Genomic DNA, 16,281 nt, shown 5'->3' with positions numbered 1-16,281 from the left:
CCTGTGGCTCCCAATTGCCAAGCATCCACTTCAGTCCTTTGAGCCAGCCATTTCCTTGATCCTATCTTTTAATTTTCCTTTTTCTGTTTTTTGTTTTGGGGGTGGGCACACTGGGTAATGCTCAGAACCTTTCCTTGGCTCTGCACTCAGGGATCACTCCAGACAGGGTTTAGGACATTATGGGGTGCTGGGGATTGGATCTGGGTTGGCGACGTGGAAGGGCAAGTGCCATACCCACTGTACAATGTCTCCATCCCCCTTTAATGTTTCCTTTGGCCCCACCCACTGATGTTCACCCACTCCTACCTCATGTGCTGAGGTATCACACCGGGTAGGGTTCCGGGGACCCTATGCAGTGCCAGAGATCAAGCCCAGATCAGCCACATGCAACACAAGCCTGTTAGCCCCTGTACTATCTCTTTGGTCCCCAGCTTTTTTTCAAGTTGATTTTGCTGCTTTTTGATTTCTGTGGGTCATACTCTCAGTTCTCTTCAGACATGCAGTTCCCTACAACACACATGTAATTACTGACTACATTATCTAAGACATTGTAGAGGACTGTCAGGGAAAAAAGACATTTCTTTTTCAGGGTTGTCTCCCTGGCAGTGCTTGGGAACTTCATGGTTCTTCCCAGTGATATTCAGCTCAACCTTACAATTAGGTGTTGGGGTCCACTAAGGCTGTCCTGCTGGTGCTCAGAGCCATATCTTAAGCTCAGTCGCCAATTGATGGAGAAGACAGCCATGCCACATGCCTAGGCAGTCCACACTGTCCTGGAGAACCAGGCTCAGTGCTGTGGTAGAGGCAGGGATGAACTGTTGGGGGAAAACCAGAGAGGCTGGGGAGAAGCCCTGAAGGCATTCCAGCTCTGAAGGGTCATTGAGCAAGAAAGAGGGGGAGACAGGAAGGCCTGTTTGGGACAGGGAAACAGCCAAATCCAGAACTGGCTGATCTGTTGAGGGAAGGGTCAGGAGCTGGTTTGGCGAAGGGTGGCAGGGTAGTGGCATGAGATGGCAGGAGAGGACATCAGAGAGGGCATTCAAGCCTGTTTCTGGAGGGCCCAGGTTGTGCTACTAAGAAATGTGGGCTTGATTCTGAAGCCAGAGGCAAGCTATTGAAGGCAGTTGAGGGGAAAAAGGGGGGGTGGGCTTGACATGATCGAACCGGTGCTTTAGAAGAGGAATTGATTGTAGAATCAAGATATGGGAGGCAGCGGGACCAGTTAAGAGGCTATTGTAATATTCTGGGAGAGAGATGATGAGGCCTGCATCAGATCATGGCAAGGAGGGCAGGGTGGGAGAAGAGAGGATAGAGACGGCATTATTAAGGCCCGGCTCCTGATTGGATGATAGTGGGCGGTAGGGGGAGAGAAGGAGTTGAAGACACTAAAATTTCCAGGCTTGGGGATATGGTGCTGTTCAGTAAGATTGGAAACCCCACTGGGGGGCGAGAGTGGAGCGTTGGTTTATGGGAACAGATAATGAGTTCAGTTTGAGACAGGGAATTGGAGGGGCCTGGTGGACATCCAATTAACGGCAGGTCGTTGGCAGCTGGAAAATTCTGGTCTGGGTCGAAGGAGAGAGGTCAGGGCTAGAGATAACAGTTTGGGGAGACAACAGAGGTGGAGTGTTGAAGATGGGATCTCAGCTGAATGGAGGAGGGGCAGGGCTGATATCTACACACACAGGGGGAGAAGTGGGGGTGCAAGAGAGCCAGACTGCGCTCGACAGAGAAGGGGGGGCAGGCAGAAAGACGGGAGAAGGGAGCCTGAAGATAGAAGCTTGGATGAAGAGGAGGGAGCTGCAGAGGGGAGGGGCAACAAGGAAAAGGGGAGAACAGGAGAAGGACCCCGAAGGTGTGAGAAAGGGGGGCAGTGGAGGAAGCTAGCACTATGCAGATGCAAAGGTGGGATGGAAGGAAGAGGGGAAGAGAGTGACAAGAGTTGGGGTGAAGGGGGAGGTGATAGGAATTGAAGTTGGGGGCAGGAAGGGAAAGGGAGAGTGATGGTAGGAAGAGAAAGCGGGAGAAGGAAAGAAGGAGATGAGATGGCAGAAGGGTGGCAGCGGGGAAGAGACACTGAATAAAGGGGGGGACAGGTTTCCTCCAGGAAGGGTCTAGGGAGAGAGCCTCCAGAGTGCCTTATGGGCAGTGTGGCAGGAAAGGCTGGTAGGTACAAATGGGCTCGGTTGGTAGCAGGATCTTGAAAGATAATAGTCTGCAGAGGGGTTACTGAGACTGCACCTGTCTCACTGTTTCACCCCTTTGCTTGTTGTGCTGGACCAGTCTTGTGCTTTTGTGTGTGTGTGTGTGTGTGTGTGTGTGTGTGTGTGTTTGGTGGGGGTGTTTTCGGAGCACTTATGGTGAACCATAAGCAGGGACCACTGTGCATGTGCTCTCTGTCTCTCTGTCTCTCTTTCTGAGCAAGCACACCCAGCGATGCTCTGGGCTTACTCCTGGTTCTACAGACAGGAATTACTCTGAGTGGTGCCTCGGGGAACAATATGGGATGCTGGGGATTGAACCTGGGTCAGATGTTCGCAAGGTGAATGCCCTACCTGCTATACTAGCTCCCTCCCCAGACCATCTCTTCTTTGTTTTGTTTTTATTTTTTTTGTTTCTGGGCCACACCCAGCGATGTGCCAGTGCTCAGGGGATCATATGGGATGCCAAGGCTTAAACCCAGGCCAGCTGTGTGCAAGGCATGTGCCCTGCCCACTATACTAGTTCCCTAGCCCCACCCTGCATCTTTTTGGTTTTTTTGATCCATACCCAGTGATTCACAGGAGTTGCTCTTGGCTCTGCACTCAGAAATCACTCCTAGGGGCCGGAGCGATAGCATAGTGGGTAGAGTGTTTTCCTTGCACGTGGCCGACCCAGGTTCGATTCCTAGCATCGCATATGGTTCCCTGAGAACTGCCAGGAGTAATTCCTGAGTGCAAAGCCAGGAGTAACACCTGTATGTTGCCAGGTGTGACCCAAAAAAGAAAAAAAAAGAAATCACTCCTGGTGGGGCTCAGAAAACCATATGCAATGTTGGGGATCAAACCCGGGTCAGCCATGTGCAAAACAACCCCCCCCGCCCCCTTTACTCCTTAGCTCCACTCCCTTTCTCCCTGTTCTCTCTCTCCCTCCCTCCCTCTCTTTTTCCCCTCTTCTTCCCACCATCCTTTCTCTTGACTCCTTGATCTTAGTAGGCAGCTTCTAGCCTTAGGTCCTTTGCATCAGTTGTTCCTTCCTCCTGGCATGCTCACCCCAGCCACCAAGCGAACCCCTTTTCTTTCTACAGGTTGTAGCTCCTCCCTAACTAGATCTGTCTCAAATTTGAGCCCATTCCACCCTATGTCCCTTCAGCAGCCTGTGCTGTATCTGTGTTATACCACCTAACACACTAGAACATTGAAAACTGGTGGGGGAGGAGTTGGGTAATACCTGGTGGTGATCAGGGCTCACCCCTGGCTCTGTACCTAGGTATCAGTCCTGCCTGGGCTTGGAGGATCACATGTGGTTGTGGGGATTAAACTCGGGTTGGCTGCAGGCAAGGCAAGTGCCCTAGCTTCTGTATTACTCTCTGGCCCAAAGTTGAATTTTTCATGTGTTTATCATCTGTCTTGGGCTGGAGCGATAGCACAGTGGTAGGGCATTCACCTTGCACATGACAAACCCGTGTTCGATTCCTCCGCCCCTCTTGGAGAGCCCGGCAAGCTACCGAGAGTATTGCGCCCGCACAGCAGAGCCTGGCAAGCTACCCATGGTGTATTCAATATGCCAAAAACAGTAACAACAAATCTCACAATGAGAGACGTTACTGGTGCCTACTCGAACAAATACATGAGCAATGGGATGATAGTGACAGTGATGGTTATTATCTGTCTTATACCATTAGAATATAAGGTTGGTGAAGCAGGGATTTGGGGCAGACCTTGTTAATTATTAAATTCTCAGTACCTAGGGTAGTAATATAATTGGAGCTCAAGATATATCGGTTAACTTTTCTGGGGCCTAGGGTGGTGTAAGGATTCAGTCAAGCCCAGAACCATATTACGGGCATGCACTTTACCATTGAGGTACGTTTTGGACTCAATATATATTTGTTGAGTGAGTAAGTGATACTGTGTTGACTGTAGACAGTCTCTGAAAATTGTGTAAAGGATAACTAAAACAAATCCCTCATGTGACAACCTCTCACTGTGATTTACTTTGGGAAGTTGAGAACAGCATACAGTTCTGATCACTGTACACTTCTGTTAGTTGAGCTTTGAGGGGAATTTTCACTTTTTTTATTTTCTGATTTGGGGGCCATTACCCAGCTGAGCTCAGAGCGTTCTCCTGGCTCTGTGCTCAGAGATTACTCCTGGCAGGGCTCGGAGGACCATATTCAGTGCCAGGGTTGAACCAGGGTCAGTGGTGTGCAAGGCAAGCACCAGAACCCCCTCTGCTATACCTCTGTGGCTCTTTTCACCATTTTTTTGTTTGTTTGTTTTTGGGCCACCCCCGGCGATGCACAGGGTTTACTCCTGGCTCATGCACTCAGGAATTAATCCTGGCGGTGCTCGGGGGACCATATGGGATGCTGGGTATCGAACCCAGGTTGGCCACATGCAAGACAAATGCCCTATCTGCTGTGCTATTGCTCCAACCCCTCACCATTTATTTTTTTATTTGGGGGATATTCCCGCTGGGGGTGCTCCACAAGCAGGATTTTAGCTAATAAATTAATCCAAGCCCTTTTAATAAGCCACTGTGTGTCTGTGTGTGTGTATTTGGGCCACTCTTAGCTGTGCCCAGGCCTTACTTCTGGGTTTGCACTCATGGATCACTCCTGGTGGGCTCAGGGGACCATATGGGGCCCCAGGGATAATAGAATCCACGTCAGCCACATGCAAGGCAGGTGTCCTACCTGACACAGTATCGCTTTGGCTCCTAAATCTCTTTCTTGATGCTTCCTTTGGTCTAGAAAGTGGATCTGTTGTGTGTTGATTGGCAATGGTGAGAACTGAATGCTGGCTGGAATAGTGGATCATGGGGATGACAGACTGATTGGAAGGGACAAAGACAGAGATGTGGTTCTTGATGGAACATGACTTGATGTCTGTGTGCGTGTGGGCAGGGCACTCGGAGTATTGCATCTGACTTAGACGGAGCTTTAAACCAAGTTAGATGCATGCGTGATAAGCAGTGTGCGTCCCCATTTGAAATGGGAATGAGAGTGGGTTTTTTTCTTTTCCCGAGGGCCTATAAAGCATGTGCTTCCTCTGGAGAGCTTCAGTTGGCTGTGTCACTCAAAGACTTCCATGTGAGCAGAAGATCCCCCGCCGTCTTTCACCGCGCTGTTCGTTCAGGGGATCAACCATCTCATTGCAGTTGCTTAAGCTAATGTGGGGAGCAAAATATACTGTCATCTCATTTGTCTGAAATAGATGGAATTCCCTTGAACGTGCAAGCCCGTCTGTCTTTAAGATCATTTCATAATCACTCTAGGTGATTAACAGCATCTTCGTTTATCATCCAGAAACCTGTGGATTCCTGGAAGGCTGATGCTCTCCCATCCCCATTTGGACCTTAATTTTCCCCAGCAGGCCGGCTTGTGAAAGAGACTGCTAGGTACCTATAGGCACCCTATAATTCCCTTGATTGAAATGTTTCTGGACCCAGAGGTGACTCGAGCAGATGTCCCTGTTATGAGTTCTGATTTTTGGTTTTTGTTTTTGCGGGGGGGTTCTTTTTCCTCAGGGGGAGTGGCCACAGCAGATCCTATCAGGTGCTGAGTGGCTGTCATGATCTCTACAGCCCCGCTCTACGGCAGCGGCGTGCACAACTGGACCAGCTCTGACCGGATTCGCATGTGTGGCATCAACGAGGAGAGGTAAGGCAGTGGCACCCGCCAAGCAGGAGTCTCCCAGTAGAGCCTGGGGCGGGAGAGGGTGTGGAAAGACTCACGATGGCTTGTCACTTTCCAGGGGGCTAGGGTGGGGTGACAGGAAACCAGGTATGTGAATGGTCTGCTCAGCTACACTGTCCCTGATCAAATGGTCCAACTAGAATTTGTCCCGTCGTAGGGAGTCCCAACGGGCTCAGGCATTTATTTGCACTTGGTATTTGCTGCCTGCAAGTTCGTTTCTCGAGAGCCCAGGTAAAGGAAATTTGGTTGTCAATCATTCAGCTTTGTACTGGGAACAGGTAGTGGGTATTCCGGTGGCTATTCCAGTGATCCTGTCTCACGAGGCTAACGAGGATGTGTAGCGTGCTCTCTTCAGAAGTAGCGAAGCCAGAGCGAGTCGGGTGCTTGCCTTGCACGTGGCTGACCCGGGTTCAATCCCTGACATCCCCTATGGTCCTCCAAGCATTGCCAGGAGTAACTCCTGACAGCAGAGCCAGGAGTAACCCCTGAGCACTGCCAGGTGTTCAGTACCTAAGTACTGAGGATAAAAGGAAAAAAAAACCCCACGTACATACCAAAGTGAAATCCACACTGCTTCATGCTGTCGTTATCAGGACAGTTGGTGAGACCTGTATGTTCTGTTCTTAATTTTCTGCTTTCTGAAGCATGTGGTTTCTCAAGCTTAGACCATTTCTTGATCATACCCTATCCTAAGGGCACACAAAGCATTCTTCAGATTTTATATTTGATGCTCATAACCCTTGGCGAAAGAGCTGTGTGTTTAAATGTTGCAAAGCCGCTTCCATTTTGAGGGAAGGCATGAGTCCCCCCTACTTGCTGGGGGGTAGGTGCTGTTTCAGTCCATGGACCGTTTAAACCCTCTGATCAATCACAACACAGAATAGTGGGGCTTTCCCTCGGACTCGGGATCTGGTGTTTCCTTGGGTAAATCTTGCAAGCGGATAGGCAGAAAGATATGCAGGTTGAGTTAAATTGGTAATTGTGGTTATTTTCAAAGGGAGATGAATGGGATATCTGTTTATCTGCTTTGTCTTTTGCTGGAGAACTCTGTTGGCCTAAGTTCTTCTCATGGTGTTAGAATAGACCTTTTTATTTATTTATTTAATTATTTATTTATTTATTTATTTAGCTTTTTGGGTCACACCCAGCGATGCACAGGGGTTACTCCTGGCTCTGCACTCAGGAATTACTCCTGGCGGTGCTCAGGGGACCATATGGGATGCTGGGATTTGAACCCGGGTTGGCTGCGTGCAAGGCAAACGCCCTACCAACTGTGCTATTGCTCTAGCTCCCCTTTTTATTTTTTAAACCATTAGGTTAATAGCTTACTGTTCTCTATACTGGGGAATGAGTTGAAGAAGGAGTTAAAAGAAATTTAATTTCGGAATATAAAAGTCAGGACCAAGGAGACTAAACTTCCATTCAGAAGCTGCCGAAGAAAGGTGTCTCCCTATGCATTTGTGCTGTTAGGTAATTACTGAGCAATGAGCTGGGGAAGGCAGGCTGGTGGTATTGATCGATGCAAGAATTCACTGGCAACTAGTTATAAGTAGTTGAGACTTTCATAGAGCTGGGTTAGAGCACCCCCCACCTAAAAATCAACGGTCAAAGTTATCTTGGTTCACTGTCCATCATAAATGCCTGCTGAGAAAGGAACAGGAAATGGGTCTGGAACATAATTTTCTCTCTTTATGGGCCTTTCTTGGGATGTTAAATTACCAAATATGCCGAGCGGTCAGGATAACCTTTTAAGCATTGTCACTTCGGATCTGATCTGTTCTTTATTGTTGCCTTTCTTCTATACTCTGTGCTACTGTTGATTTCCAAAAAGTAATCTCATCTTATTTAAAACCATCTTCACAGCTCTTTTGTAATGGGTAGAATTTAGAAAATGTACAAGCCAGCCAGGGATCTAACTCTTAAAGTTACTTTTCTTTTTAGTTTGGGGGCTACACCTGGCTACTCCTGGCTCTACACTCAGGAATTATTCGCAGTGGTGCTTGGGGGACTGTATGGGATGCTGGGAATCTAACCCAGGTCAACTGCATGCAAGGCAAGAACCCTACCCGCTGTTCTATTGCTCTGGCCCCTCTTAAGTTATATTTGAGCAGCCAACTTACATTATCAGTTTACTGAGGACAGTAGGAGCAGGGGCAAAATCTTTCTGCTGGGCCAAAGGGGCTTTCTTTCACCCATTCATTCATTTATTCATTCAGCATAAATTTAATAAACCCAGGGAGAACAAACCAATAGTCAGGGGACTTGGGAATTTTGAAGAGAGTCGCATTCACACGTCTTTGGGAATTAACTGAAGAAGAACATACTTTCCCAAAGAAGACTTCCCAAAGGCAGTGACATTTTGGCTGGGGCTTTGAGGGATTTGTAGGAGTTTGAAGTGGGAGTTGAAATTTCCCCTATGTTGTTTAGGGAAGGCAGTCTTAGATTAGAGCGGGAATCCAAGCAAGGCAAGTCTTATAAGGAGCCTGGGGCATGTCATACAGTCAGGACCCGGGGCTGGAGCGATAGCACAGTGGGTAGGACGTTTGCCTTGCATGCGGCCGACCCGGGTTCGATTCCCAGCATCCCATATGGTCCCCTGAGCACCACCAGGAGTAATTCCTGAGTGCAGAGCCAGGAGTAGCCCCTGTGCATCACCAGGTGTGACCAAAAAAAAAAGCATACAGTCAGGACCCAATAAGATCTGAAAAAGCTCCCTTTTCGAGTTCTTACTTATGCCTTTGCATTCAGGGATCATTTCTGGTGGTGTTTGGGGGGCCTTATGGGATGCAGGAGGGATCAATTCTGGTTGACCGTGTGCAAGGCAAGCACATAAGCCCCTGTCCTGTGTCTCCAGTCCTTAGCCCTCGCCTTCTTTAACCGTCATTTGTTTCTAATACTGGAACACTCACACTTCTGCTTTGGGGAACCCTGCGGTGCTGGGCTAGAACCTAGGGCTCTCACATGCGGATCATGTACTCCTTTCAGCCATCTTCCCCTGCCGCCACCCCAGCTCTTCTTCCCCTTCAGTCACCACTTCCCCAGCTCTCCTTTGTAGGCTATCAGCCTTTCCCTCTCAATGAAGCTCCCCCCAGAGCCCTGAGAACATGGGCAGAGACCCATGATGCTCTCCTTGATCTTATTTTTGGCTTCTCTTCTTGACTCCCCTGTGGTTGCTTGTCCACTGAGAGGAGGGAGGTAGTAGGGCTTTTCCTTGTGTTGGGACTCAGCTCCAGGTCCTCTGATTGCTCTTTGGTCGGGATGATTGCTGAGGGAGGAACAGGCTGCTTCTAGGGTTCTCACTGTGCTCAGGGCGATGCTGCAGAGGAGAGGATGCAAACCTGAAGGTGGTCCACCTTCCCTAATCACACAGACCGTGGCTCTGCTTTATCGTGACACCACCCCCCCACCCCCCCTGCATGACTCTTACGCTTTATTAATTTTATTTTGGGGGGGTCATATCTGACTATGCTCAGCACTTACTCCTGGCTCTGTACTCAGGTATCACTCCTGACAGTGCTTGGGGGGATAATAGGGGGTGTTGGGGATCAGTCCTAGGTCAGCCGTATGCAAGGCGAGCACCCTCCACACTATACTGTTGCTCTGGCCCCTGAAGCTATGTGCTTACTTATTTTGGAGTTGGGGCAGTACCTGATGATACTAAAGACTTCCTCTGTGCTCAAGGAACCTATGCCATCCTGGATTGAGTTGCAAACACCCTAACTCCTATATTTTATCTCTAGCCCAAGTTCTGATGGGTTTGTCTTCAAATTTGAGCTTCACTCTCCCGGTCTGACTGGGAGCAGGGGGAGGTGGTCAGGATATACTCTTTCCTTGTTTGTTTGTTTTGTGGCTACCCCCAGCAGTATTCAGGGCTTACTTCCCGCTCTGAGCTCAGGGATCACTCCTGGTGGGGCCCTTAGAGGACCCTAGGTCGGGTGGGGGCTGGATCCTCAGCTGGTACATGCGCAGCAAATGCCTGATGCGCTGTACTATTACTGTGGTCCCAAGATGAGTCATTTTTAAAAGCTGCCTTCCCCAAATCTCCAATTTTTCAAGCAAGTGGCATAGGTGCTGCAGGCTGGGTTTTCTTCCGAGTATACCCAGATCTCTCACCTTGAGCTCTCCCTTCTGTAGCTCTATGTAATTTGAATTTGATGTCTGACTTCAGGGGTCTCCCCATGGGAATGTGGTGCTGGCAGGTCCGTGGGGAGAGTGGGGACCTTCCAATGGTGGAGTACACAGATGAATGTGAAAAGGAGGGAGGTGCTGGCTGGTGCCCACTGGAACTTGGGAATGGGGGGAAAGTGGCATCCAGTCACTGCAAATGCTAAGAGGCATGGACTGTTCTAGGCAAGCCCCCCCAGTGTATGGGCCGGGGGTTGCAGAGTTAGAGCACAGAGAGCACAGTGCAGGTTGCTATTTATTTTTATAAAAGATTGCCTTTAGAGTCCCTGCAGCCAGCTTTCATTAGTGACTGAAAATCAGATGGCCTGTCAGAGGAAAATGGTTGGCATGCCTTTTGAGGTCTCTAGTGATTTACTTCTCCCCTTCTGGCCACGCCTAGCATCTCTGTCGGGTCACCTTGACACACTGGGGCGTATCAGCCTATGTGCCCGATGAAAAGAGGACAGGTCTCAGAGTGGGGAGTCTAGTCCAACACTGTCTTCTTTGCGGAGAATTGCAGAGGTGGCCGTACAGGCTCCAGCTTGCAGCCTGGCCTGCCTCCTGTCCCTTCCGCCATGCTGCCCAGCCTATGTTGACTCTCCCACCCAAGCCAAGCAAGACAGGAAGGTTTTATGGGTAGCCAGGCAGGCAGACGGCCTCTGGGGGGGGAAGTGTGCCGGTGGTTCCAAGACTAGGCCTCACATCCCTTTCTGGTCCTGTCATTCCATGGCAGAAGAGCACCTCTTTCTGATGAGGAGTCCACGACAGGTGACTGCCAGCACTTTGGATCTCAGGAGTTTTGTGTCAGCAACAGTTTTTCCAAGGTAAGGGGCCAGGGCCTGCATACTGCAACCCCCCCTGCCCCGCTCTGCCAAAGATGGAGCTGAACCATGCTGTCTGTCACCCCGTGGGCACCATGGGCAGGGGCATAGCTGTTGCTGCTCCTTGCGGCTCAAAGCTATGCTTTGCTACTGCTGAACCCCCTCCCCCCGCTCCCGCTTCCCTCCCCCAGTTGGTGGAGTTGTCAAAGAGGACCATTCTTTGGCCTCTTGGGGGGATCGGGACACTTGCACCCTGCACACTGTTCTGTCATTGCAGGTGGAGCTCACAGCCGTTGGGAGTGGCAGCAATGCCCGGGGGGCAGACGCAGATGGCGGTGCGACAGAAAAACTTGGGCCCAAGCCTGAAGATAAGCCTGCCGACCCCCAGCCCCCAATGGACTATGCTGGGAACATGGGGGAGGCTGAGGGCCTCATGGTGCCGCTGAGCAGCCTGGACGACGGGCTCACGCTTCCCACGCCCGACGGGGCAGACGGCTCCTGGACTCCGCACAGCAGCCAAATGAGCACGCAGGCGGACGGCTCGGCAGCCGGGGTAAAGGCCTTGGACCCGCGGCACAGTGTGGGGGAGAAGAATACTTTTATTTTGGCAACTCTGGGAACTGGAGTGCCCGTGGAAGGCACTCTGCCTCTGGTTACCACTAACTTCAGTTCGCTGCCGCCTCCCATCTGCCCCCCTACTCCCGGCTCGGCCTCTGTTCCCCCATCTGCTCCAGAACCATTCCAAGTTCCCCTTTCCGTCCCAGCCCCTGTGCCGCATTCGGGGCTTGTTCCTGTCCAGGTCGCCTCTTCTGTCACGGCTCCTTCCCCACCTTCGGCCCCCGTGCCAGCTCTGGCTTCGGCACCACCCTCGGTGCCCACTCTCATCTCTGACTCCACCCCCCTCTCTGTGTCTGCCTCGGTCCTGGTGTCTGTGCCAGCTTCAGCCTCATCCTCAGGCCCAGTCACCCTGTCAGCTCCTGCCCCAGCACCCCTCTCCGTCCCTGTTTCAGCTCCACCCTTGGCTGTGATCCAAGCTCCAGTGCCTCCTTCAGCTCCAACCCTGGTCCTTGCGCCTGTCCCCACTCCAGTTCTGGCTCCCATTGCTGCATCCACACCACCGGCAGCTCCTGCTCCGCCTCCGTCCGTGCCGATGGCCACCCCAGCCCCATCCTCCGGCCCCCCTTCTACCCCAACTCTCATCCCAGCCTTTGCTCCTACACCCGTTCCGGCCCCGACCCCGGCTCCAATCTTTACTCCCGCACCTACGCCTATGCCGGCTGCCACCCCGACAGCCATTGCCACCTCTGCACCTATCCCGGCCTCCTTTAGTTTGAGTCGAGTGTGTTTTCCTGCAGCTCAGACACCAGCTATGCAAAAAGTCCCCCTGTCCTTTCAGCCCGGGACGGTCCTGACCCCAAGCCAGCCGCTGGTCTATATCCCACCTCCGAGCTGTGGACAGCCGCTTAGTGTGGCCACACTGCCAACCACTTTGGAGGTCTCGTCCACTCTTACACTCCCTGTCCTGCCATCCTACCTGCAGGACAGGTGTCTTCCTGGAGTGCTGGCCTCCCCGGAACTACGGTCTTACCCATATGCATTTTCTGTGGCCCGGCCTCTGACTTCCGATTCTAAGCTGGTCTCTCTGGAGGTGAACAGGCTTCCCTGCGCATCCCCGTCCAGCAGTACCAGCACCCAGCCTGCCCCTGATGGGGTCCCTGGGCCTTTGGCAAACACAGCCCTCACCACTGCTTCCGCCAAGGTGCTTCCAACTCCACAGCCATTGCTGCCTGCGCCCAGCGTGACCTCGGCCCCATCGCATCCCACCAAGATGCCAGGCGCTACCGAGCAGCAGACAGAAGTGACCTCCGTCACCTTTTCTCCCCTCAAGTCGCCCCCGCAGCTGGAGCGCGAGATGGCCTCCCCCCTGGAGTGCAACGAGCTGCCCCTCGACCTCTCCTCCAAGTCCAACCGGCAGAAGCTGCCGTTGCCCAACCAGCGCAAGACGCCCCCCATGCCCGTGCTGACCCCGGTGCACACCAGCAGCAAGGCCCTCCTCTCCACCGTTCTGTCCAGGTCTCAGCGCACAGCCCAGGCTGCCGGCAGCAACGTCACCTCTTGCCTGGGGCCCACCTCCTCGCCCCTTGTCATCTTCCCCGAGATTGTGAGGAACGGGGACCCAAGCACCTGGGTGAAGAACTCCACGGCGCTCATCAGCACCATTCCGGGCACCTACGTGGGAGTGGCCAACCCAGTGCCAGCATCCTTGCTGCTGAACAAAGATCCCAACTTGGGCCTTCCCCGAGATCCCCGCCATCTCCCCAAGCAGGAGCCCATCTCCATCATCGATCAAGGTGAGCCGAAGAACCCGGGGGCGCCGTGTGGCAAGAAGGGCAGCCAGGCTGGGACTGAAGGACAGCCAAGCACAGTCAAACGTTACACCCCAGCCCGCATTGCCCCGGTGCTGCCAGGCTGCCAAACCAAGGACATCTCCCTGTGGAAGCCCCCGGGGCCGGCAAATATTTACCCACGGTGTTCAGTCAATGGCAAAGCCACCAGCAGCCAGGTCCTACCCGTTGGCTGGTCCCCGTACCATCAGGCATCTCTGCTTTCCATTGGCATCTCCAGTGCTGGGCAGCTGACCCCCACCCAGGGGGTGCCCATCAGGCCCACGGGTGTCGTCTCTGAGCTGTCGGGTGTGGCGGCTCTTGGCCCCAGTGAAACTGTGCACGGACTTCCCGATGGGCAGCCACGACCTGGAGGCCCCTTTGCTCCAGAGCAGGATGCTGGCACGAAGAACAAAGCTTGCCGGATCGCTGCCAAGCCTTACGAAGAACAAGTGAACCCTGTCCTCCTGACTCTCAGCCCTCAGACAGGCACGCTGGCGCTGTCCGTCCAGCCTAGCAGTGGGGACAGGCGAGTCAATCCGGGGCCTGAGGAATCCAACAGCAGTCCGAAAGCGGACGGCCCCCAGGGTGCCTGTGGCGCGAAGCTGGCTGGAGACACAAAACCTAAGAACCAAGTGCTGGCCACCTACATGTCCCACGAACTGGTCCTGGCCACCCCTCAAAACCTCCGCGCCATGCCCGAGCTGCCTTTGCTACCTCACGACGGCCGCCCCAAGGAGCTTCTCTTGGATGTGGTCCCCGGCAACAGGAGGGCCTCCAGCACAGAGCTGCCACCACTGGGAGGCCAGGTGGACCTGGGACGGGTGAAAATGGAGAAGGTGGATGGTGACGTTGTCTTCAACTTAACCACCTGCTGCCGGGCCGACGGGCTCCCAGCAGCTGCCCAGCGGGGTCCGTCTGAAGTTCGGAGTAAGCCCGGACAGGCGCGAGTGAAGCAGGAAAGTGTCAACACCTTTGCTTGCAAGAACAAGTGGCAGCCAGACTCGGTGGTGTCCGAGGGGGGAGCCGACTCTCTGCCGCCCAAGAAACTGAAGTCTGGGAAAGAGAAGGATGGCGAGGAGCAGCAGCAGCGGCCGCTGCAGGTCAAGGTGGTTGGCCGGTGTTCCATGGGAGCCAAGGTGAGTTGCTGGGCTTCGGTGGAGGGGGGTGGCCACGTGCCTTGCCCTGCAGGTAGCAACACCATTTTTCCCTTTGCCATGTGCCTCCCAAGTTGCTCCATTCCAGAAACTCCATTCTGTTGAGACCCTTTTGGAGTCGTTTGCTTAGGTCATTTCCTGCAGAGCCCCTCTGCCTTCTCCATGACAGAGGTGACCACTGTCCTCGGGGAGCCTAGGAACCTGGGAGAGGGTTCTGAGGGGACCAAGGAGCCTATTCGAAGTTTGCACGTAGTTGTCTGGTGCCTGAGCTGGTTGTGGGAGTGTCCTGCAAGGGTTCGGAGAGTAACTCGGGTGTCAGTCTATTGAGACATTGGTGTACGGGGCTGCTCAGACATCTGAGGCTAGGCTAGTGGTACATGTTCTAGACTAAAACGTGCCCCCCCCCGCCAAGGACTTAAAAGGATGACTTCCAGAAGGGATCTAAGGCCATGGACAGTCCAGGGAAATATGTGAAGTTGAAGAGTAAGGCTTATTTTGAAGGTTGGATAATTGGCAGTTAAATTTACAATCCTTGGTGCTGGAGCGATAGTACAGTGGGTAGGCTGTTTGCCTTGCATGTAGCCGATCTGGGTTCGATGGCTGGCATCCCATATGGTCCCCTGACCACTGCCAGGAGTGATTCCGGAGTGCAGAGCGAATAGTAACCCCTGAGCATCACTGGGTGTGACCTAAAAAGCAAAAACAAATTCACAAGCCTTGACATTGGGTGTCAAGATATACCCAATGTCAAGATATAGATATAGATAGATAGATAGATAGATAGATAGATAGATAGATAGATAGATAGATAGATAGATAGATAGATACACACACTAAGAAGTCAAGTTTTATAGCCAGAGTAATGTGGATTTGTCAAGGGGGCCAGAAACTCTTATGGCTCTTCACCGCCAGGAGTAATTCCTGAGTGCAGAGCCAGGAGTAACCCCTGTGCATCACCAGGTGTGACCCAAAAAGAAAAACAAAAGAAACTCTTAGGCTCTTTTGGATCCTAGTGTGATTTGAGAAGTGGATGAGGGCTGTAGACCTGAGCTCTGGAGTCTGACGTCACCCGTCATTTTATGCCCATTATGGTGACCCCGCCTCCCCTCGCCAAAGCTCACCCCTGTGCTCCAGGTCAAAAATCCCGAGCTAGGGCTGGGGTGATCATGCATGGGCTAGAGCATAGGATTATTGCTGTGAACCCTGGGTTTGATTCCGGAACTGCCCCCCCACCCCACCCCCAGCAACACTGGGTGTGGCCCCCACAACAAGGAAAACCAAAAAAAAATCAGGGTTTCTGGTGGGTTTTCTCCGTAACCTCAGCACCACCTCTGGATGGCAGGCATGCCAAGTTGGAACAAAGGTAGAGCCTGGTAAAGCCCAAACAGCGCCTGCTCACAGAACTGCCAGCAGCCCTGGCTGGTAATAATGAATGTCCTCACCAGCCGTGTCATCCCAGCGACTGCCCATAGTCATCAGTCCCCTACCAAATGCTTTCTACATGCATTACCCGGTCCAGGTCCTCCCATAGCCCTCCACGGTGAATACTGCACCTTGAGTTTTATTTTATTTTAGCTTCTTGGGTCACACCTAGTGATGCTCAGGGGTTACTCCTGGCTCTGCACTCAAGAATCACTCCTGGCGGAGCTCAGGGGACAATATGGGATGCTGGAAATCAAACCCAGGTCGGCCATGTGTCAGGCAAACACCCTACCCGCTGTACTATTGCTCCAGCCCCTTGAGTTTTACTTTTTGAATGAAGGCAGTGAGTAACACACCCACAGGCACCGGACCTGGTAAATAGAGCCTGGTGCCCTCAGCACCATGGTGTATGTTCTTCAGCCGTGCCCTACTGA

The 16,281-nt window shown here is 52.5% G+C and overlaps 1 protein-coding gene across 8 annotated transcripts in view; it reads left to right on the top strand.

Moving 5' to 3' along the window:
- Window positions 1-16,281, top strand: part of BCORL1 (BCL6 corepressor like 1) — an 84,980-nt gene that overhangs the window by 19,567 nt on the left and 49,132 nt on the right. For 4 of the 8 annotated variants that reach the window (XM_055122799.1, XM_055122802.1, XM_055122798.1 and 1 more), the window contains 3 exons: window positions 5,731-5,863; window positions 10,797-10,887; window positions 11,162-14,407. In XM_055122799.1, the coding sequence (XP_054978774.1) occupies window positions 5,775-5,863; window positions 10,797-10,887; window positions 11,162-14,407 (3,426 nt within the window). In that variant the 5' untranslated portion in view covers window positions 5,731-5,774. The remainder of the gene's footprint in view (window positions 1-5,730; window positions 5,864-10,796; window positions 10,888-11,161; window positions 14,408-16,281) is intronic. The other 4 variants (XM_055122801.1, XM_004606420.2, XM_055122804.1 and 1 more) reach the window with 3 other exon arrangements.

The sequence above is a fragment of the Sorex araneus genome, chromosome X (genome assembly GCF_027595985.1).
Source record: "Sorex araneus isolate mSorAra2 chromosome X, mSorAra2.pri, whole genome shotgun sequence".
Classification (NCBI taxonomy): domain Eukaryota; kingdom Metazoa; phylum Chordata; class Mammalia; order Eulipotyphla; family Soricidae; genus Sorex; species Sorex araneus.
This window is presented reverse-complemented; position numbering and strand designations above follow the sequence as displayed.